This window comes from Amia ocellicauda, chromosome 15 (assembly GCF_036373705.1).
Source record: "Amia ocellicauda isolate fAmiCal2 chromosome 15, fAmiCal2.hap1, whole genome shotgun sequence".
In the NCBI taxonomy this organism is placed as follows: domain Eukaryota; kingdom Metazoa; phylum Chordata; class Actinopteri; order Amiiformes; family Amiidae; genus Amia; species Amia ocellicauda.
This window is the reverse complement of record NC_089864.1, coordinates 16,727,450-16,750,466: the sequence shown is the minus strand read 5'-3', so window position 1 is coordinate 16,750,466 and position 23,017 is coordinate 16,727,450. Positions and strand designations below refer to the sequence as shown.

The window sequence follows — 23,017 nt, the reverse complement described above, 5'->3', positions numbered from 1 at the left end:
ATCCTTTTATCTCACACTGTCTTCTGGGAATATTAGATAACTGACACTTGGCTAAGTCACAATGGTTGACTTTTGTGTTTAACAGAAACTGTACTTTGGTGAGGCAATGCATTTCTATAAATTAAACTAAGTGAATGCACTGCTGCTTCATGTACTGCTTTTCTTTTTTTCAACTTTTTTTTTCACAGTGTATAGTTTACCCCACCCTACCTACACTATCATCATTAATGCAGCTAAATAAATAGAGAGCAACAACATACAATGACACAGAAAAGCTTTCATTTGTAAAGCTTCTGTGGCAGAAGCCATTGAGAAATCAACAATGGGGGCTTGGGATAAACAAGCTACCTAGAGACAAACTGCTGCCTTTTGTCAGCATATTGACTTTTTAAATTCAAGACCCAGTAAGAAAGTTAGTAAGAAAGACAAGAAACACCATATGAGATGGGGAAAAAAAGCATTGTCATTGACAAAGGAAAAACAGAATTCCTATCAATGGTGTTATTATTACAACACTGAAGGGAAGTTCTCCAAAAAGGACCAATTGCCTAAAATGAAGGGTTGGTGTTTCTGTTTGTCTTGCTCAACACCTCACTCTTGGAAATCTGATGACTCAAGCTTAGCAGACTCCCCACCCCCTGAGACTAAACTGCCCCTTAATATTTAACCCTTAAACAAACCCTACTTAAAGAGTAGGAGAGTTTTCCCTGGGATAAAAAGATTGGAACAACAAAAAATAAGGTGTATCTGAGCATTACATCATGGGAGTGTGTCTGGGCTGCAGCACCGTATCATTCAAACTGCATCACTGTTCCAGACTGCCAGCTTTATGAGTGTAAAACATTGAGCTAATTTTAAAGTAAAATCATTCCACAGAACAGCAAACAATGCTTTATTTAAAGTGTAATTTGTCAAGAAATGTCAATATAACAATGCCAAACATTTTAATCATTTCAAAAAGTCTAAAAGCGAATTGCAATTGTTTAGGAGGACCACAGCAGCAGATGCATCTTGTCCCTGCACATCAGACAGCTCAATCAAGGTGAGGGCAGGATGCTTCTTTATCATACACCTCGGATTGCAACCCCATTTCCGCGCAGTATCAGCGCCAGAAGTTGCCCACACGCTCACCCTCCATCTGTTACCTTCTCACACATGTTAATTAGAGGACGCGGGGCAGATCTGAGCTTTTTAATGAGGTTTCTAGGTGCGCCGGGAGAGGCGACCCCGCTGCCACAGTCCGCGCCGACTCACCCGCCAACGAGCCCCGGGGGGCGTGGCCGGCGCTCCAAAGCGGATTGGCTGCAGCCGCATTACGCATTCCCGGATCTGGCCGCTGATTGGCTGATGCGGGCCGGGGATTCCAGAGCGCCAGAAAAGAAGGTTTAGCGGGTGTTGCGCGTCCTGTGAGAGGAATGTCATTTTGCTGGGGCTGTGGCATCGCTTCTGCCGGGCAAAACTGAGCAGCAATGGTTTAGTTTGCGGTGCATAGTCTGTGCTTGTTACTGATCTAACTGATGCCCGCTGTGTTTGCTTACACACTGTACAAATACTGTGAAAATCTCATTTATAGGACCGAGAAGGGGGCAAGGTAAGTCATTTCAACTTCATTAGAATATCTGTACCTGTTATTATAGCTGTGTGATATGTGGGAGGGGGTCCTTTTTGTCTACATTTGTATTATTTGTATTATTGGGCATTTTAACTGGGAAGAAACTGATTTCATGTTTCTCATTTTGCTGCCTGTGCTCTGACTGTAGCTAAGTGTATCCAGACACGATTTCGGGGCAGGAGAGAAGCTGATACAGTTTACTTTTGGGATAATAAAAAAAAGTAATGATCGATCGATCTGATTAATCATTTTTACTTGGGAAAACGGGACCCCAAGCACATGTGCAGAGTTAATCACTGATTTGTGCCCAGGAAGTTGTACAGTTCAGTGCAGGCGAGTTAAGGCGGAATCGGTCGGGTCTTTGCGCCAAAATCAACTGACCACAGGGATGTCTGCGAAAGTTTTGGGACAACTTTACACTGCAGTGTCACATATTTCATTGCCGATCCTATTAAACACATACTTCTATATTTCAATGTGTATGTATGTACTTCTATCTCCGCATCGCACCCTGAAGTGTGAGCACAGCAGAAAATAGTTGTAAAAGTTGTATGTAACTGGGTTTATGGCGAAATTTGCATGTTGCATTTGTTTTTATAGATGGAAATGGCTGAATGCTTAACTTTAAAAGATCTATTAAGTCCAAGGAAGAGCAAAACGGACGTGATGGATGAAGATGGGTGCAAAAATGAACAGAAGGCAAGCATGTGTTTATTTATAGATTGATCTACATGGTATCAACCAATAACACTGTACCTACAGTGGGGGGTGAAGATGTAAAATCCTCATTTCAGTTGCTTTTATCAAACAGTGGCCAACGTTAGCCATTCAGATATTTGTATGGTACAAATGATTGGAAATTTGCCACTTGCTGCAGCTGCAATTCGTGCACATACTTCTGTAGTACATGCGAATTTATTCTGGAAGTTAACTTAATTATAATGCATTCAAATTGCATGACAACAGCCACTGCTATTGTTAAAAGCTATTGCAGGTAGTGAAGGCTGTATCAAGTCAGTATAAAAAAAACATGTAATACTTGTGACCAGTGTTTGATGTTTGGTAAATGTATATAACTTTTATTTTCACATGCACTGGGATAATATTTTGCACCTCTATAATTATTTGTAATGATTATTACAGGAGAACATTTGTATTGAACGTAAAAAAATGACCCCACTGAAGAACGAGGCATCGCCAGCCATGCACCACAGAAGAGGATGCACCCCAGAACAGATTCACATCACCCCCAGCAAGCACCTGGACCGAAACCAGGCCGAGCCCTGGACCCCAACAGCAAACTTGAAAATGCTCATCAGCGCTGCTAGCCCTGACATCAGGGACCGCGAGATGAAGAAGAGCCTTTTTCGCCCAATTGAAAATGAAAAGGACGAGGTTCTGGATGACCCAAGCCAGGTAATGATAATCATGTTTCCTAATTTGGTCATCAGCAGCAAATTAAGATTATGCATAGCTCCATGGTTCTGATATAACATTGTGAGATACTGTTTTCATATTGTCTCAAAAGGCAAGGCCATCTCTTCCAAAACCTACTACTGGACATGTTGAATGGTCATTTTTAGATCTCAGTAGTATGAATTCTCCATATTAGATTATAATATTAAAATACTTTACTTTTAATGTCGTAATCTAACAGAGGTGTGATATAATGTTTTCAAAAAAGGACGGTCCAGTCGTAAAGCTAGAAAGCCGTCTTTGACATTAATCATTCAAAAAGCTTGTATCCAAGCAACACAAATAGTTTTAGTATCATTTTAAATAGTTTGACTGAAGTTAAAGTTTAATAAGAACAAAATAATTTTGTCACACCAAAAAACAAACATGCAAGAACGATGAGACTGCAGGAGGGAGATCCAGTCTTCAATGGCAGGGTCTCTTAAAGTCAAATCTACCCTAAGACCTGTAAAAACATTTGATTTGGATTCATTAATTACATAATTAGTTCAATTAAATAATTATGGGCTCAGATAAAACCACTACACCCTGCAGGCATCAAATACCATATATGGATACCATTGAGTTAAACAGTGCTCATTTAATTGCAATGAAACCAGCTGTTCCGGTTTTGGTAGACTTTGGTAGATTTTTTTTTTTGTTTATCCCCGTTTGGATATATTGCTGCAGTTGGGAAAGGCCTCATGATCAGATATAGTAGAAACTGTGACACGGCAGTTATTCGAGATAGTCTGCCACTCGTAAAATCTGCCGAGACACGCGATTCTCTTCATTAAACCTCTGAAGAACAACAACGTCCATGCTGAAAAGATGAAGTGTTAACTTTGCATCTTGCACTTTTTCAAATTGCAGTTCGATGTCATGGATGACTGTAACCCAGATGAGTTTGAGAAGCAGCGGCCTAGCAGGAAGTTGAAAAGCCTGGGTCTTCTCTGCCAGAAGTTTCTTGCCCTTTATCCTGACTACCCACTGTCTGCAGAGAAGACCAACATTTCTTTAGATGAGGTGGCCATGAGTCTCGGTAAGGAGGTCTTTCTTGTGGTTTTCTAATTCTCGAGAGCTGCTGCATATTTTTCAGAGGCGCTTCGGTCTGCCCTGTTTTATGTTCAACCCACACCATTTTCATATTTCCTTAATAGGCCTGTTTAGATTTATAATTCCACATTCTCAGTTTTTTAAAGATCAGCACATCAGAAACAAGCATTTTAAGTTTTCTAGGATTGTAAGCTGCATAATGATGAGCAATACAGTATTATAAGGCTGTTGCTATGGTTACCTCCCTTTTCCCCATCTCAGACAACAGGAAATAGAATCTGAAGCGTGAGGCGTTTGTAGGGATCGAAGAGAGCTGCTTTTTGACGCTTAAAAAGACAGACGTTTCTTAAGATTTGTATTCTGTTTTCCCTCCCTACTTATTGTTTTGTCAAAGAAAGAAATCAAGAGGATTATTCAAAGAATGCAGTGTGTTTACGGGCTATTGTAACATTCTTTACAGTTTTGAAGATGTTTACAGAAAGTTTACAAACTATAGAGAGTTTTTACTCCCATGTAAAAACAGAAATTACACTGACTGACTCACTCAAGGTGTATCATCTGAGGTTGCCTCTTATTTCAGAGCTTCCTGGTTGTCTGTGCCATGTTGTGTGTCTGTGGTTGGAGTTCACTCTTAGATCTGTGGTCCTGCAAATATTTAAAATGCCAACTGAATGAACAGCCACTAGAGCATTGTTTCCAGGCTGTGAGCAGATGGGGATTTAAAGAGACCTGCAAACTCTGCAGGACTGTGACCCTCCTGGACCAGAGTTCCCACCAATATAACTCGCTGTGCTCTCCATCTGTTTAGTTACAGACCGCTTCTGAAAATGTGTAGTTTAAAATGTCAAGCAATGATCCTCAAACGATAGTGAGGAGAAAAAGATTAGACCCTGGAAAAAACTTTTCATAGCTGAGACCTGTTCTTGGCAGACAACTCTGAGATCTTTTGCAAACAAGCATGGGCCAAAAATGGGATAGGATGGTTAATTCCTCTACTTAGTACAAATAAGTTCACTTTTCTAAATCCTGAAATGAACAATTTAAAAAAGAACCCTAATTTTTTTTTTTTGAAAGGCCGTTATTTAACAATACTTTCATTGTTTTTTTTGTCCAGGAGTGGAGCGCAGGCGGATCTATGACATTGTCAATGTCCTGGAGTCTCTAATGCTGGTGAGCAGGGTGGCTAAGAACCAGTACTGCTGGCATGGGCGGCACCAGCTGTGCCAGACCCTCGAGGACCTGCAGAGCACGGGCAGGCGGCAGCGCTACGAGGAGCAGATGGCACAGATCCGTGACAAAGACGTCAGGCCGGCCGAGCCGCAGAGGAGGGACTACCTCCCCGAGCCCCCGGAGGACGGCGGCGACTCCGACATCGGGTCTGGTAAGAGAAGGCAGACGCCGTGCCGTTACTGCGCCTTGCGTCCACGTGCCAGCGGGAGAGGACTGGAGTGTGGTTTCATCATTCAGACGTGAACATAGAATGAAAGCGGCTGTTTTGCAGTGATTCATTCCCCACCAAGCCTGTGGTGGTTTAGATCAATGTCTAATGTCATTAGGCCTTTATAATACGTCTGTCTGTTTGAATTCTTGTTCTAGACATGCCCTATAAGCTTGCCATATCAACACACAACTGATTTTTTTTTTTTAATTTACACACACACAACTCGTATTGAGCAGAAATAAATAGACTGCCTTGAATTTGGGTTTGAATCACACGTGATTTCACCAAGGACTCAGTTGCATTGTAATTAAGCACCTCCAGAGTCTGCATCACGGAAAAAGGTTAATGAGTCACAGACGTGGCGATGGCATATTCTCACTCTCATTGTTCTAATTTTGAAATGAGGTTCGTTAGCCAGACAGTGTGGGTGAACTCAGATTAGCTGCCTGTGCTTTAACTTGTCTTTGGATAACCAGGGTACTTTACTTTCTAAGGTTGTTCATCCCACGCTTTAAAAGCACCCAAAAACACTCAATATGAAATAATAAGACTTATACTTCTAACACTGCTCCTTGAAGGTCATCTGAACTTACTTTTTCACCAGTAACTGCACAGTGTAAAGCTGGGGGTATTAAAACTTCCTTCTGATCTCCGTTGCTAGGAGCTCTTAACCAGCTGCAAGACAGACTGATTCATTAATCAGACCAGGTAGCTTTAATCAATGGAGATATTTTCAGGCAAATAATCCACTCGGCCGGAGTGAAATTAAATTAGCATTCACTGAACACCTTAAATCAGTTTGAAAATGAAGAATGCTTTCATTTACTGAGGCGTCTGGTCCGCTTTAATGAAAAGCGTTAATTTTAGACGGTGTGGAGTGGAGTGTTACAACCACTCCGTTGCCTCATGGGAATACAAGACCCTCAATTAACGGGTCAGTGCTCGTGCTTTTTTTTTTTTCCCCCTTCTCTCTCTTAACGGGTTCTTAATGTTTCGCAACAGAAAATAAAAATAATTGCTTTGAAATACCAGTTCCTGATTATGTCTTGTGATTCTATCACTTGCATTTGCTTTCTAAATATAAAACTAGGGACAGCACAGGAAACCGAAGCATTTGTTAGAAAGAAGATTTAAGTTTGCCGTCCTTGTGGGTAAAACTTTCAGATGCTTTTAATTAAAATAGCAACACACTGTGACTGCAACAGTTAGCTGTGAAGATACTCTGCAAGTTCCAACTTGTTCTTCAGCGCTTTGAAGATAATAGCTTGTGTTGGTTTCAGTTGCCATGGCTGAAACGTGACATGGCAGCTCTTTGACGTGAGTGTATAGAAATGATATTAACATAGTTTATATAGGGTATTTTTAGAACTGAAAATCTAAGCAAGTCAATTTTCTTTTGAGTTCCAACACGTCATCCGATTTCTAAGACATTGAACATCACAAACTAATGGAATAGATGTCCAAGTTCCCCAACCTATTATGTAATAAACTTTTGTTATATTTGAATTAGTGTTTGTTGTTGTTTTGGGTGTTTCTTTGGCAGTGAAGTCCCTTTGTGTTGACTCTCCTCAGGGTCAGCCAACAGAAGGAAAGACAAGTCATTGCGGATCATGAGCCAGAAATTCGTTATGCTGTTCCTCGTGTCGAAGACCAGGATTGTTACCCTTGATGTTGCTGCTAAGATCCTTATCGAAGAGAGTCAAGACGCTACCAACCACAGCAAGTATAAAAGTAATGTCCCCTGCTTTAATACTGCGCTAAAATAAACGTCCCTTGAAGCTAAACTGAGGGGCTGTGTGATTTTACCTTTGGAAAATCCTTAATTTAATGTTTAAGATCATTTAAGTTTCTAATTGAGTGTTATAATTTACCCCTAGTTTTATTTCTTGTTGAGTGTCTTCTGTAATCTACTATCGATTATTTGGTTTACTCTTCCATTTACCTTGTTAACTCTTCCTTATGTAAAGTTGCATCACTCGATATCAGGACAAGATGGGGGGGAGTGCATCCCTTTGGTGCAGTGTTGATTTGTCTCCCAATTCCATTGCCGTACAGTCAGCCTCGAAAAGTAGATATTTCTGACAGTATATTTGATATAACGGAACAAATTGATTGCATATTCAGCAAAGCAAATACCCTTCCAAGACAGACAATCATGCAGAACATGCATAATAGGATAGGCAGCAGGTATGGAATGAATTAACGAGGAAAAACAAATTATATCTGAAACGTGATTGACGACTTTGATTTATGTTTATATAATCCTTTATTTGTTTTCTCTTCCATATCTGCAGCTAAGGTCCGCCGGTTGTATGACATCGCCAACGTCTTGACCAGCCTGGGCCTAATCAAGAAGGTCCATGTCAAAGAAGAGAGAGGCCGGAAACCTGCTTTTAAATGGATCGGCCCTGCTGAGTTTCAGAGCTCCGGTGGTAAGAGAAGCTACCCCAATAGCCCCATTTTTCAATTCCCAGGTGTCTCTCTGCTGGTCATAGATGGCCGACTGGTTGCACGGCTTTTCTGCCTACGCTCTTTCTTGTACATTGTGCAGGGAGGGCTGTTCAGATACATTATAAATATTATGGTCCTTATGCAAATCACAATATGCTTCTAGTTACCAGATCATTACCTTTTGATAGCAGGATGGTTTATAGCTTTATAAATGTATTGAAATGAGCACCCAAGAACATCTCAACTGAGAGACGGTTAAAGAAAATATTTGTCAGGTTCCTTATTGTTTTCTCTTGCTTTGCCTGTAGAAGATGTGGAGGCAGTGGCCACAATAGATAGCTTACCAGCACCCCACCCTCAGCTCCCGGGAAAACCGAGACTGGCGCGCCACTCCTCCTTCCACATGCTGTCAACTTCTGTCGCAACGCAGCGGGCCATCAGCTCCGCCCCCAGCAGCCCACACAGAGACCGCAAGGGTAAGCGCACATGCAACTCGCATCCCTGCATTCCTTCCTTTCACTCATGGAAACTAAAAAGGAACACATACATAACGTGTATTCTAGTTTTCTCGGATTTCCCAAATTTAAAATCGCTTCATCTCATTTCTTCGTATGAAAGAAATCCACGTACACAACTGAGGTCAGGAATCGGAGCAATCCAACCTCGAGCTTCACTTTGCCAAGCACGATGAAGTCATGAAGCGACAGTTTGGGATAAACAGTTTGCCTTCGCTGTGTGGAATGTGGTAATTTAAAAAATGATTAGCAAGAGGATAATTATAATGAAATTTGGGAACGTAAGGAAGCCAAGAGCAACCGTTAGTGCCAGGGACTGAAGTACTCCGTGCCTACAATCGCTGAGCTCACGCTTTCTGTCCAAACCACTGATGGAATTTACACAGGGTGGATTCCTGACAGAGGTTACTGCAAGGTGATGTTTATTTCTGTTTCTTCCTTGTCCAGCTTTGACTCCTGAGCCTGTGGATTATTCCCGAAAGACAGCGGTGGTGTGTAAACTGCAGTTTGGAGAGAATTTAAGGTAGGACTTGGATCTGTTTGATAGAAATGGTAAACATGTTATTTGGAAGGAACTGTTCAGATATTTAAAGAACAGACATGCAATACCACATTTGTAGACTTTCCCCTCATTTCAGCTTTAGGTCATAACAAAAAACACTTATTTTCCTTATAAGACCTACATACAATGGACAGTAAGTAGGATGTTACATCACACTGATGAAATGCTCTTTTCCTACAGATCCCAGCACTGTGGAGGCCCGAAGAGCAGCTCTGTTCCTCCCTCTCCCACCCTCGCCCCGGTACACGTTCCCAGCTCTCCAGACTCTCATTACGAATCTTTCCCAAAGTCCCCTTCCCAGCCTGCCTTTTCCTTGCCACGGCCGGAGCTCCTGTTACCCCGGTTTTATCCGAGCACTGCCAAAACCTGCGCACCCATCCTGGCGATGTCCTCGAAGAAAGCGTATGAGGAGGGAGATCCCCAACCCCATTCTCCCTTGGTTTACTTCCAAAACCTGTCCCCCGCGTCCATGGTCATGCTGTGTGGGAATGGCGGTGTCTGCGAGGGTGTGGAAAGGGTTGAGACGGGCACGGAAGGTCATAGGTCACTGGGCGCAGACCAGATATCTCAAGCGCCCCAGCAGCGCAGCGTGGCAAAGAGACGGCTCTCTGGCGACGCAGAAGAACCGACGGGCAAAAGGGACAGGTTGACGCATAGTGAGGCGGAGAACTCTCAAGAGGTGAGCGTACGTCCATCTTGCTTTCAGATCCACACTTTAACACAACTACCAGAAAATACATTAAAGGGATTGTTTTAATCTGGAACACAATTGTCTTGGATAAAACCCAGAATACAAACCCATTTCTTGTATAAAAAAGGAAGCATTGCATAATTACAGATTAACAGATTTCATAAAGAGTTTATTTGTGTGAATGTTGGAGTAGAGTAGCAGTGCATTGGCATCACAGTATGTTGTGTTGAAGGACATATTCTGCCATATTTACATCATAATAATGTAATATGACAGGAATTAAAAAACACATTTGTGTTACGCTTTAGTGGAGTTAATCTGATTAATTCCCTCTCGTTTAAAAACACTTAGGAAAAGGCATCCTCACTATTAATGCAAAAGATTGTTTCAGCATTTTCGAGATAACATATATTTCAGTTTAATTTTACCCGCATCAAATGTCATTAATTATACCAGAAAAAGAACCATTACATTAAAATATGAACTACTGTACCCGTACTGATTAGAAGAAGTCATTCAAGTTTTAATTAAGCACAATGGCGTTGTCATGTTGGGGGAGGTGTGTTGCCTGGTAATTAATAAAGCCAATTTAATTAATCTGATGTTTCACTTTAAAGGAATTGACATGATTTGGCCTGCCATTTTTGTTTGTTAAAATGCCAGTTGGAAAAGCCTTTAAGTCATCTCCTAGGCGGGTGTAATAAATGACTGCCCGTGAAACTCGCTACTTTCGCACTCTTTGAAAGTGATGTATGGACTTGCATTAATGGTTGATACAGTAATGATTTTTATAAATGATGCATGCAGCTTAATTAGCTTTGGTTATAAAAGCGATTTTCATAAGGGTAATGTGTGACTTGATTAGTACATTATTAATAGTAATAATTTAGATAAAGGTGATAGTCTTTCGGAGCAGTAGATGATCAGTTATTAATTCATACTCACGGTCAGTGTAGTGTTACAGATGTAGTGTGAGGAAGTTTGTGGATTAAAAGCTCTCCACTGCCAGCCTGTGATTCAATTTATTATCAAGCGCTCTACTGAGCAAGGGTTTTGTTAATGCCATTTTCCACCTGGTCCGTTATTTAACCTATTTATATTGTTGCTCATTGACATCCTATGTATTACCACACATGCTGCATCTAGAAAGATGGGTTTCTTCTTTTCCGCCCTCAGAAGAGGTTGAGAGGAAATAAGGAGCCAGACTGTACCTCAAACACTGTGAAGACCCCAGGCTGCCGCTCGGACCCCAGGCCGCCGTCACAAGAGGGAGGGAGGTGCACCGTCCCCTCGGAGGAGATGAAGCCTCGCAGCCCTTTCGAAGAGGTGGAGACTGGAAGGCCGGGTCCTCAAGATCTAGCCCCGCCTTCGCACTACCTGTATGTGCCCACCTCTGCAGGTAACCTGACCTGAAGCTAGCACACCTGTAAAAAAAAACAAAAGAACTAGCTTAGAAACTACTAAGGAGACCGGGGCATTTAAGAACATGAGGTGGACCATTGTGCTGGTCACGTTACACGACGGTTATTGTTCCATGAATGCCACAGTGCTGATACATCAAATAAATCTCTTCTTGAAATAGAGAACCAATTTCACACACTTACGGACTTGATAGACAATTCCAGCCCAGTTAGTGTCTGAAGGGACGTGCTGCGACTCGGGTATCTGCCAGTGTGGGAAGCCTGGCTGTTTAACGACGTGAAATGAAGTGGCTGGCAGTTCACAGTCTTAGCATGTTGGCCCTGGGAGCAGAGCGGCCCACCTGACTTCAGACTGTCTTCAGTGCAAATGTTAGGATGCTGATATGCCGAGCCAGCGGTTTATTACAGTATTGGCACAGTTGTACATTTCCACTTCATTTACCACCTTCCTGTGATCGTGTGAGAAACACAACTGAAGGGTTCATGGCTACCTTTAAAATAAGAACAAATTAAAGAGCTGATGAATTGATATTAGAATTGTACTCTTGTCTTTCCAGGTCTGAATGGTCTGAATGGGTTGAACTTCCTGCTCCCCGCGGGACACGGTGCCGGCGGCCTGACTCTCTCTCCCAACGGCTTGCCCGCTCTGGCCTTGCCATACGTGGTGGTGCCCTCCTCTGCCCTCTCCCCCTACCCACTCCTTGCCAGCGGCCTCCCGGGTGCCAACGCTGATCTGCACGGCAAAGGCACGATCAGTTTCAACATGCCGGCGATGGTGTCTCCGGCGCGCTTCGTGATCGGAGCCCGGCCTGCTCCCGCCCCCGCGACCCCCGAATTCTCCCCCAGCCACCAGGACGGCCGGCTCCCTGCTTTGGGATACTCCAGTCCGGAGGAACCCCGGCCCCTGAGCGCGGGGAACCCCGACACACCAGCTACACTCGGACCCCTGTCGGCCTTCCTCCGATTACAGCCACAGGTGAGTCCTATACCCCCTGCACACTTATCTATGATTCTATTCAGGGTTTTTTGAGTTGACAATAATTAAAATATGTAACTAATCCTTGTTAATAAGAAGTATGGCTTAATTTTTTTTGGAGAACGGGCTAAAGAAAATGTTTTATTTTACTGTACTGCATTGAGACCCACTATTTATATACCATAAGGGATTACAGGAACATCACCATTCTTTTAAATGTAATAACCTGCTATTATTACAAGTATAAATGAAAACATAATATGTATAAAAACACAGTGGTAGATGAAGATACACCCCACCCCCGTATTGTTTCCAGAGGTTTCCATTTGAAACTCAAAATCAAAGATACGGCTATTCAAAAGAAAGCCACGAAACACCATTTTGACTATAATTGGGATCTCCAGTCCTGCAGCACCAGCCAGGGTTCATCTGCTTTAACAACCCCAACGTCTCGCTAGGAAGAATTTGCTGTGGCCCTTAATTGCAGCTTTTTTCATCACAGAGGGCCATTAGATGTCCTTTAGAGCTCCTTTCATGGCATGATTCTGCACTGGCAGCATCTTTCTCTTCAAAACACACAATAACTGTTCCTCCGAGGGCTGTGGAGGGCTCCATTTCTCTTTAAGTACTCTAATAAATGGTCCAGAATGGGATTCGTTGCAAAGAGAGATTTTAAATCTTGAAGAACAGGCTGCCAAACATAGATATCACAAAGGTCAGTCTTCAAATCAGTTTTGAAGCCCCAGTGAACACAAACTGTATCACTAAATGCCTTCTTTTCCCTTTAGCCCTCAAACTGTGTTTTTTCCGTCTTTAGACTGATGTATTTTATTTGTTTATAGTGCTCAGATTTTCCTCTCTTTTTATGTGCAGCCACAAACACCACTGACTCCAAAAGAGGCTCGCATGGCCTACCCCGAGGCCTTCTTCCAGACCCCAGGGACGCTGGGTTCTGCCGTGTCCTCCATTGCCCGGAAACGGGGCCACACCAGAGGAGCGAGCTCGGCCCAGAGGAGGCTGGATATTGGCAACAACACCGCGAACTAACAGCATCAGCCAAGGGCCGGACATGGCAGTCTGCAGGAGTCACTGTTTCAGGGCTGCAGGTACAGGAAAGACGCCTGCAGCTTCGTTTACATTTCCAAAGAAGTTCGGATACGAAGAACTTTGATGTTCTGGTGATGGAGGTCAGACTTCGTCGCTGGACGTATAAGCAGTGTTCACAGTGAGGCCTTAAGCGTTTTGTTTCAAGAGAAGCGGTGGTTAGCTTTGCCAAATTGAATTTTACAAAAGCAACTTCCAACTAAAACCGATTTTCCTTTAAAACCACAAAAAAACAAAAGTACTCAGGGAAACAAAAATGCATTTCCCAGTTTTTTTTTTTTTTTTTTATGTGGTTTGCAAGCATTTTGAAGCGTTACATCTCTGTACATTATTTTTTGGCAACATTTCAAATATGTGAATGAACTTTTTTAAATGTGTATTTAATGCAACAGTTTGCTTTTATTGCTGAAAAGAATACTGCTGTGGTGTTTTGTCACAGCTTTGTCGGTTCTGGAGCCCTCTTGTGGCGGGAGGATGTGATCTCATTCTCAATGTGTTTTTACCGAGTATCCATCCATCCTGAGTATCCATTTCCAACACTGTTCCTCAAAGCTAAAGGACTGACACCAATTCTAGACTCATGTATTTCAGCAGAGGTCTGTATTAACCCCTGGGAACCCTGTATGTCAAGCAGTGGTCTGGTATATTGGGATATCCCTTTGTAGACCCTGATAAATGTCATCACACTGGGTTCTTAAGGGTTAAGACACGTAAAAACTCCAATATATGATGAAAACATCCAACAACATTGAAGAGATTAATTCTACCATCAACTGTGTTTCACGGCACTAAGTATTAATTATTTTAAAGAGAATGTTTATGTAACTGCATATGTTTGTCCTTTATATGTCTTCATGGGTCATTGGGAGTCTTCCTGAAATGGTGGCATGAACTCAGTGTTTACTGTAGATTAAATCAATTTTCTGTAGCTTCAGTTTATCAGGTTCTCTGGTGTCCTGTGCTAGTTGGCGCCCCCCCAGTGGTCAACGGCAGGATTTCGGCACAGGCTATAATTCAATGGTTCATTCAGTGTGTATTGAAGACTAGTTCACTATAGGCTGCTGTGTTCCTCGGTGCTGTAATACACACTCTCCCAAAGCGGGACAAATCAGTCGGCCAGTTCTCAGTGGATGTACCATAAACACAACCTGCATCTGAAGACATTAAAGTGATCAGCAGACTGCAGTGAATTGTAGATGGTTTGGTGCATCAGAATTATTTAAATCTCATTCGCTTATCTTAATTCACAACTGTGACCACTCAACACCTGTCAACACCTCCTTGTGTCTGAATGACAGTAACTGGTTTTCTATAGGAAAGGAATTCTCCATCACTGGAGGATTTTCATAGGAATTAAAGAGGATGCATTCAGGATACTAGACTTGCATACAATGGTGTAGTTTACAGAATACACAAATATGTTTGATTTACACACATGAAATACATGTAAAGTTTATTTCTGAGAATGATTGCTTTACTTTTTAAAGCAAGTTTCTATTCTAACACATACCCCAATCCCATTCATTGAAATCTGGTTATGAAGAGCTTTTGTATGAAATTAAATATGCAAACGGGTCTATTGCCAAGTTTTTGTCACATGATGAATGAAGTATATGGATGAGTAAGTACTAATCTACCAAACGAAATGTATACAGAACTTCAGTCAGAAGTGTTTGGGTGTCATTCACAAATCACAATGCTGTGGATTCAATCAAAACTTATGTTCACTTCCCAGTCACAATTTATAACCCCAGTAACTGAAAGTAATTGTAAACCTTTTACATTTATAAGCCTAGCACTAAACAATGTAGCTGTGGGAAAGACCAATTGGTTCTTTCCTTTCATTATTATTTGTTATGCTTTTTTCACTTTATGGAGCTTGAGCAAAAAGCTTTAAAAAATTTGCATATTTGTGGATAAAACAATGCTCCTAATATTAAAAGTAAGACCCTTTTAATATTACAGTATGATATTTTAACGTGCGATTTAACATTTTCATGGCCAAGAATGAATGGTAGAACTCACACCAGCCCTCCACCTAAAGACTATGATTACTACTTGGTTTCTTTGTATATTCAGTAATCCTGTCTGGTTGAGGCCGCCACTTCAATTGAGCTTTAAATCACTGTTAATTATCTGGGTATCAAGTTACATGAAAAATACAACTAAGACCTTGAGAATGTGAATCTGAAGAAATGAATGTGAGAACTCGAAACTACAAACGCTGAACGAGTAAAGAAATGGTTTCAGATATATACAACAATCTTCCACGTGTGGCATTAAAATCCCTTTTCAAAAGAAAGGGCAAAGACTAATGTGCCAAGGTACTACAATAAACAAAACAGGCATCCGTTAAGGCCACATTGTACTTGATTTAGAGGTGCTTTAATACAATGGAAGCCTGTGAGGCAGAAATAGAGAAATAACATACTTGAAAACTTTAAGAACATACCCAGTGGTTGTATGGGCCTAATTTAAATATCGGAGTACTGTACTGGACACAATGTCAATGTAATTCTTGCATTATAGTTAGATTTTTTAAAATAATTTCAGAATTAATTGCCATGAGTCTCAAGTTCAACCTGTGAACGGAACTAGGGATGTACAGTCTTCTGTACAGTACTTAGTCCTTTTTATATTTTTTTAAATAATTTTGTATATTGTATTAAACTGTTTATGAACATTGCTACTCTTCAAAAATGCTGGATTTTTGTTAATTTAATGCTGCTTCTTATTACACGATTGCACTGCTAGTTACAATAGTTTACTGTTATATTAATGCTGCTTTTTTAGGCTATTTTTTCTAATGTGTTACACCTTGAACTCCTCTTTATAGCTGCACTCTTTGTATCTATTTGTTTTGGACCAAACTGGTTTATTCTGTACACATCTTTATAGCGAAGCAATTGTCAGGAATTTGTAATAAAAAAAAGTTAAAACCAAATTAAATGACTTCATCTTGTTTTGTTAATATTAAAATGTATTCTGCAAACACAGCTGTCCAAGGCAATTTCACAGAAAGATAGTTATTATAGATTAAATGAAATGAAAGACAAGGGCCGATTTAGTGAAACAATTGCCCTTGATACCCTTGGGAGTTTTCACACTCTAATTATTGTCAACAACAGTTCCTAGACAGTATATGTACTGTATATGCCGATAATTAACCAAATAATGTGTTTAAACAAGTACATAGCCATATTCACAGCAGCTGTTATTTATGATTTGGTTTTCATGTTTTTAGAATTACTGTATTTATAAAAAAAAAAAAAAAGTAGTTTAAATCCTTTGCAGCATTTTAAATCTACAGACTGGTAGCTACAATTCACTAAATAATCCAAAGTGAGATTCATTGAATAGGCTAAATGTATGCAATTGCAACAAAAGGAGAATATACACTTGGGTTTTATTTTATTGTGACTAGGATTCGTTTTCTTCCCAATTCAGTCTCACCGTGGGGCAGAACTAATTCTTATTCCATTGGTTTATGTTACTATCGGTAATCTAAAACTACACACTGCACATAAAGTTTTGTTTATGACCTAACAGAGAAATCGATACTAATTTGCTGGCCAGTTGACATTGGGGGATTTTTTTTTTTTTTAAATACACTAAAACTCCCACTAGATGTCAGCACATTGTTAAAAAATAAAGTATTCTTTGTTATTCCAATGGCAAATATATTGTTAAAATCTACAGAGTTCATTTGTTTGTCTTTTAGAAGTTTCTGCTTTTCAAAATGGTCATACTTTGTTTCTATTTTTCATAATCCTAATTTAAGAAAAAGTAACTATTTTTAAGGTGTGTTTGCGCAAACATTCTGTACATATATGAATACACAAAACATATCATGTGTATTTTGCGTATTTGGTGATTGTTCATGCAGACTCTCTGTGGGTGATGTGTGAGGTCAGAAAGGCCAGCATTTGCAAAACAAAATACTGAGAAAGCCACTCAAAATGAGCTTTTTGAGAACACATGGAGGAAAAAGCTCCAGCCAATATGCAGTGTTTTTCATCAAAATAAGCGCTTATCTGTATATAAGCCAATGAGAAACCATTCATTCTAACCACCTGAATCAAATTCCAGCCGATGTTGTAATTTCAAGACTCAGAGAGGTTTACTCCAGAAAATATACACAAAAGACAAAAGCTTTTGTCAACTTTGCTATCTGAGCTTTGATAGAATTCTTTAAACAACGAAACATCCCAGACAGTCTGGAGGAAACGAGGCCCTAGTTTGAATTCTAAGCACGGAAAATGAAAATCTATTTTTAGAAAGAAATTGAAATTCTTCGGCCATTTGAAAAGAGCCAAGTCTGCCGCAGTCACATGGACGAGCATTGTAATTACTCGCTGGCAGAGAAGGATGCATACCATTGACATGCAGTGTGAGGTTGTGAAAGAAGGAAATACGTTTTGGACACAGTCATACTAAATAAATTCCCAAAGTGTTCCTGGCACTAGCACTTCTGAATGGAGGTCATTCTTAACCATTCTCTTTCTGGTTTGCAGGTGGTATCTCTTAAAATATACACAGATTCGAGGCTTTCCATGTCATTTAAAGCGAGGGAGCTCAAGCTTTTCTAACTCAAAAATATTAACTTCACTACAGACACCAAGATTTAAATTGACATAAGAGCAAACTTGCTACGTGACGGCCATATAACAATGAATGTGTCACTCTGTGGTTACAGATTCACAGTAAGTTAGCTAATGTTCAGTTGACAAGTGAAAACTGATTGAGTTTAAGTGTTGATTTTACATCCTAGGGGAGATCTTTCCAGGCTTTTCCAAAGGACTGCCAGAAAAGGACAACATCACATATTTTTTGGGGGAGTGTATTTAAATCAAGTTTCCAAGTGACAACATGGAGGTCTCAACTCATCCTGTTGACACTGAGATACCAGACACCATAGAAACAATAATGGGCATCTTTACAGGAGCAAGTGATTAGAAAAAAGAAAAATGTAGCTGGTTTGGCACCCAGAACAACATTTAATGCAACACTGTGAAGGTCTGTACCGAACTGAAACGGCTGGTCGCATTGAAGCGAAATGTGAGTCACGCCTCATCAGGCCGTGTTTATGTGATCGTACAGCCGGCAGAGTCTTACCACACAGTTCAGAATATCGCAGTGCGGTGCGGCGTTGCCATTGAGGCCGTTCGAAAACTACAGATTTCAAAACTATGTGTATTCGAACCTTCATGTCCGAATATCACATGAAGAGACCGAAAAACAAATGAATGGACCCGAGACCAAACAAAAGTATGTCATTTCATTGAAAGCGAAAATGTTAAAATGGCAATGGGCCGGACACATTGCAAGAACAGACAATAGATGGACAAAAGAACGTATAGAATGGATGCCAAAAGATGAGAAATGACCAAGATAAAGACCACACAGAAGACGGGAAGATGGAATCAAAAGCTTTGCTGGCGTGACCTGGAAAGGAGGCTGTACAATCAGACAAGTGGAAAGCATCAGATCGACAAAGGCTGCTGATGATATTGTTGATAAATATATATATATGTATCAGCAGCAGCAAACACACACATACACACACACACACACACGCACACACATATATAGTAAATAAATAGCTTGGTGAAATGAGTGCAGAAGGGGTTAAGTTTAATCGGCAGTATTTGGGATGAATTTGGGATGGTTTGCCAAGTAGAGCAGAAGTGCCATTGGGAGTTTGAATTATCGGTGGGCTGAAATGAAAGCAGCAACCTAGGGCAACCTAAATGTGAAAAGGAATAATGTAGGAATAATAAGATAAAGACTGACATGTCTGTTAAGATGCTGCCCTTCACCTAAACATTAAATTCAAGGGATATTACAGTTTGTTAACCTCCACAAGGCCCTCAGTTTAAAAACACACTGACATGCAGGAAGACTTGCCTGTTTGTGTGCGTTTAACACAGCATGGACTGAATGACCACAACAATAATTATGGCATAACACAACACAACATCAGGAAATATAGCTCGTTGGTCTTTGATCCTGTGATGGCTACTTAAGTCCAATCTCTTCAGGTCATGGACTGTATGAGCTCAAAAAAAAAACTATTTGAAGATTTGACCATAAAAGGATCACAAAGCAAGAAAGCTGCTGACCTACCTGTTCCATCTGTTTCCCATTATCATAAGTTTCCCCCTCAACTGTAAATTCTTTCTGAATGACATTTCTTATTATTTGCATTCCAGCACAAGGCTCTCTCCATGAAAAAAGGAAGGTCTAAGTGTGCCAAGACAAATGGGAGAAACAGACTTGCCACCGCTAAATAGATTTCTTCAGATCACAACCGAGAAGATTCAGTGTTGATTGTTTTTCACAAACAAAATGAAACCAGTTCAGATGTCAGTGGCTTATGAAATGAAATGTGCAGGTTGGCAAGTTTAAGAGTTATTGCAATCTTAAATCCAGCTCACAGCATGACATGTAGGGTTATGCACATGAATAGCAAATGGAAGGGCTGGGTCATCACATCCAGTCTTCACCTCAACAAGTATTGACAGGTTTAAAATGGGCCTGAGGAAGTCAGAAGCAGAATTACAGGGTGACTGCGAGAACAAAGAAAAAGATGACAGCTCTGAAAGGGGCGCGGGCTTCTTTGAAGTTTTATTTTTCTATAAAAAGTAATCAAATGTTTTATCTTTCCTTATGTGGCAGACTGCTCTGTAGATTCTGGTTACAATGAAATACAGAAATAGAATACAAAGGTATTAACTAGTTTTCAATACAGAAAAACAGTGATTCAACGCTAAGGAGAAAATAGTTCAAATATAGAATAATCCAGTTTGTGTGCTTTTAATTTCAGCTTTCAGTACTAATTTAGAAGGACCTATATAAGGGGTGGCCAACCCTGTTCCTGGAGAGCTACAGTCTCTCAAAATCAACCACTGGATACCTTGAGCAGATGGGAGGTTTGACTAATTAAGCCCAATAACTGTCTCAATTAAGTAGTTAATGAGCTTGATAAAAAACCGAAGGCACTGCGGCTCTCCAGGAGTTGGCCACCCCTGCCCTACATGGACACTTTACTACACAGTTACTGAAAAGTCATAAAAGATGTTTATACATTTATTAATAAGGAAATTGATTTTTCCAGATTCAGTTTTCTCACAAAGGCTTTGATGTTAATCTGAAAACAAATCACAAGTCAAACAGTAAGCGATTAATTATTTGATCCAAATTATAATGGATCATTGGAATAGGGTAAATAAAATGAAATTATGTAACATGATTACAAATACTGCCTGACTGATTCAGTCTGGGTTGATTTTAACTCTTTAAAAATAAATAAATAAAAATATTAGTTGGTATTTCATATGGTACTCAGTGTACCATTCAGCTGTCTGTGGGTTGCTCAGATTTCTGGGAAGTTTACTGACCACATTACAAACCAGGCAAGAATGTCCTTCAACACACAAGGTGTTTGACTGGACATGTGACAGTTTCTACAAGTCCACTTTTCCCCTCCAAGATCAACTTAGAGGAGGGAAATTATTAAAAAAATATAAAGCATGTTTTTATGTCCCAAAGCAATAATAAAGAACTTTTCTGAGAGGTAAGGCAAACATCAGCTGGTGTGTTAAGTGAGTGTTATGTACCGTCTTTCTAAAGTTCAGTTATTGGTTGTTAAAAAGGAAGTATTTACTAGGTCACAGAATAAACTAAACACTTTGCCACTAAATTGCCACAAATAAAACTTTACTCTAATTGTCCAGAAAATAATTAGAATTTATGGGCTTGCATGCAGCATTTATACTCGGGGGAAAACACATCTTTTCAAAAGTTTGATTGTGTATCTGAATCAACAACCTCACAAACAATGGTGTATTCTGAATTCCTGTGCTTTTCACAGCACACAGAGGTCTTAAACACACGCCACCACAAAGCCCCAGCTAAAACAATGATCATATGTTGATTTGGATCTGATTTCCTTTAAATCTCTACATATAGCAAAACAGTTCACTTTTTTAGGCACGTTTGTACACCCCCATATTATATATCTTAGCCACACAATTGAGATATATTTGTGAACTGGAGGAGTAGAAGTTGTTTATCTCTGTTTAAAATATTTTGAATAATAATAAATTACACTAAGATGACATCATTATCGTCCAGTCGTAGTGAAATCCTGAGAAATATGACCTGCTATCTGGAGACTAGATTAAAGCTCACTGTTAAGCTTTGTGTTTATTTCCAACACTCTTATATTTAGTATGTGAGCAAATGTTTTTTTTAAGCATATTTTTAAAGGTTTTCATCCAAACTGAGTAAGTGGCATAGCAATTTCACACTCTCTGTTAAATACACATTTTCTATTACAAACTATGCTATGCACTACATAAAATAAAGCACTCCATCAATAAAATACATGTCATAAGATTCACCACATACAAAAAAAAAAGTCTGTTCTGGCAGGAATAGTACAAACTGTAAATCCAAAAAACATCTATCACTACCGTTCGTGACATCATGGTCTGTGTGGGCAGCCTGACTCATGTATACCATTACCACTGATTAATGTATTTTACACACAGATGCATTGTGCAAACAATAGGCCTGTGCTGTGAACAGAAAAAATGTCATAAGCAACAACAGAGGTTCAATTTACAGCTTGCTTGACCATATTTATCAGGAAATGATCAAGAACTAATGTCTAATTTGATATACGTTGTATGGGCACAAAAACGCTACACCTATAATTCTACAAACTGGTATTTACATTCTGAGGAGTGCATCCAAGTCTATAAATGTTATATTATTATTAGTAGTAGTATTAGCAGCAGCAGAAGTAGTAGTAGTTCAAGTATTAGAACTAGTAGTAGTACATGCCCATAATAAATTATTACTACTTCCATCCTCAACAGTTTCTACACATCAGTTCCTCATGCCTCCCTGAGTGCATGACAAATTAACTGCTAATTGTTTATCATTTAACTAAACTATGATATTATACTCCTTGTTGCCGTGCTTTGACTTTGAACACTACCCCTACATTTCTATGCTTAATCCTCATTTTTATAAATATGATATTCACATACTTCTATTCATGGATTATATATAAAAAAAAAGTATATGCCTGTTATACAACAATACAAGCCTCTCTCATCTTTGCTTTTGCACATTTCACAGATCTGTCTGATAATAAGACCTAATAAGGCTATTTAAATTATTATTTTTCACAGACTATTATTTAAATAAAATGTGTGGTTGGCTTTTCAAAGAAAAAATGTATTAACTTGATCAAAGATCAAAAGAGTAGTTTTACATGATACTGTTACAGACTTTAACAGGCGCCAAAATCTCTCTGTTTGATTATGTCACCTTCCTAGAGACTCAGGCATCATATCTACAAAGGTTTTTGAGATTCCACACTGCCCATCATAACATTTCAAAGATATCTCTTTCTGGTTGTATTTGCCTTGGAGAAATAAAATGTAAGATTGAATTTAACACTCCTTCCGGTTGCTAGTTAGAAAAGTGCAGTTTTCTAATTAGTTGTCTTGCTCTTTCTGACAGTTTAGTGTATGAAGCATACCTGATAGCATGTGACAGTAAGTAGGTTAGTAGCAGTAAAATGTGTCTGTATTTTAACATTTATTAACATTGGTATGCAACACTCAAAAAAGATGAACAAGGGGATCTCTTGAAGTCTACTTACAGATGGCCGGTTCCTTTTTCTTGGCCGGGTCACCCAGAGCTTGGGTTTTCCTTC

The 23,017-nt window shown here is 39.9% G+C and overlaps 1 protein-coding gene across 2 annotated transcripts; it reads left to right on the top strand.

The window, feature by feature from the left end:
• The first annotated feature begins 1,390 nt into the window (after positions 1-1,390).
• On the top strand, positions 1,391-16,233 carry e2f7 (E2F transcription factor 7). Of its 2 annotated transcripts, none has more exons than XM_066724091.1 (13): positions 1,391-1,591; positions 2,213-2,311; positions 2,756-3,028; positions 3,941-4,109; positions 5,238-5,504; positions 7,137-7,295; positions 7,859-7,996; positions 8,327-8,491; positions 8,978-9,053; positions 9,273-9,771; positions 10,960-11,182; positions 11,762-12,180; positions 13,054-16,233. In XM_066724091.1, exons 2-13 carry the CDS (start codon positions 2,213-2,215, stop codon positions 13,225-13,227), a joined length of 2,661 nt encoding a protein of 886 aa, XP_066580188.1. In that variant the 5' UTR covers positions 1,391-1,591; the 3' UTR covers positions 13,228-16,233. The 2 variants fall into 2 exon arrangements, with proteins under 2 accessions (XP_066580188.1, XP_066580187.1); XM_066724090.1 differs by having other exon boundaries at positions 8,324-8,491.
• The last annotated feature ends 6,784 nt before the right edge of the window (positions 16,234-23,017 follow it).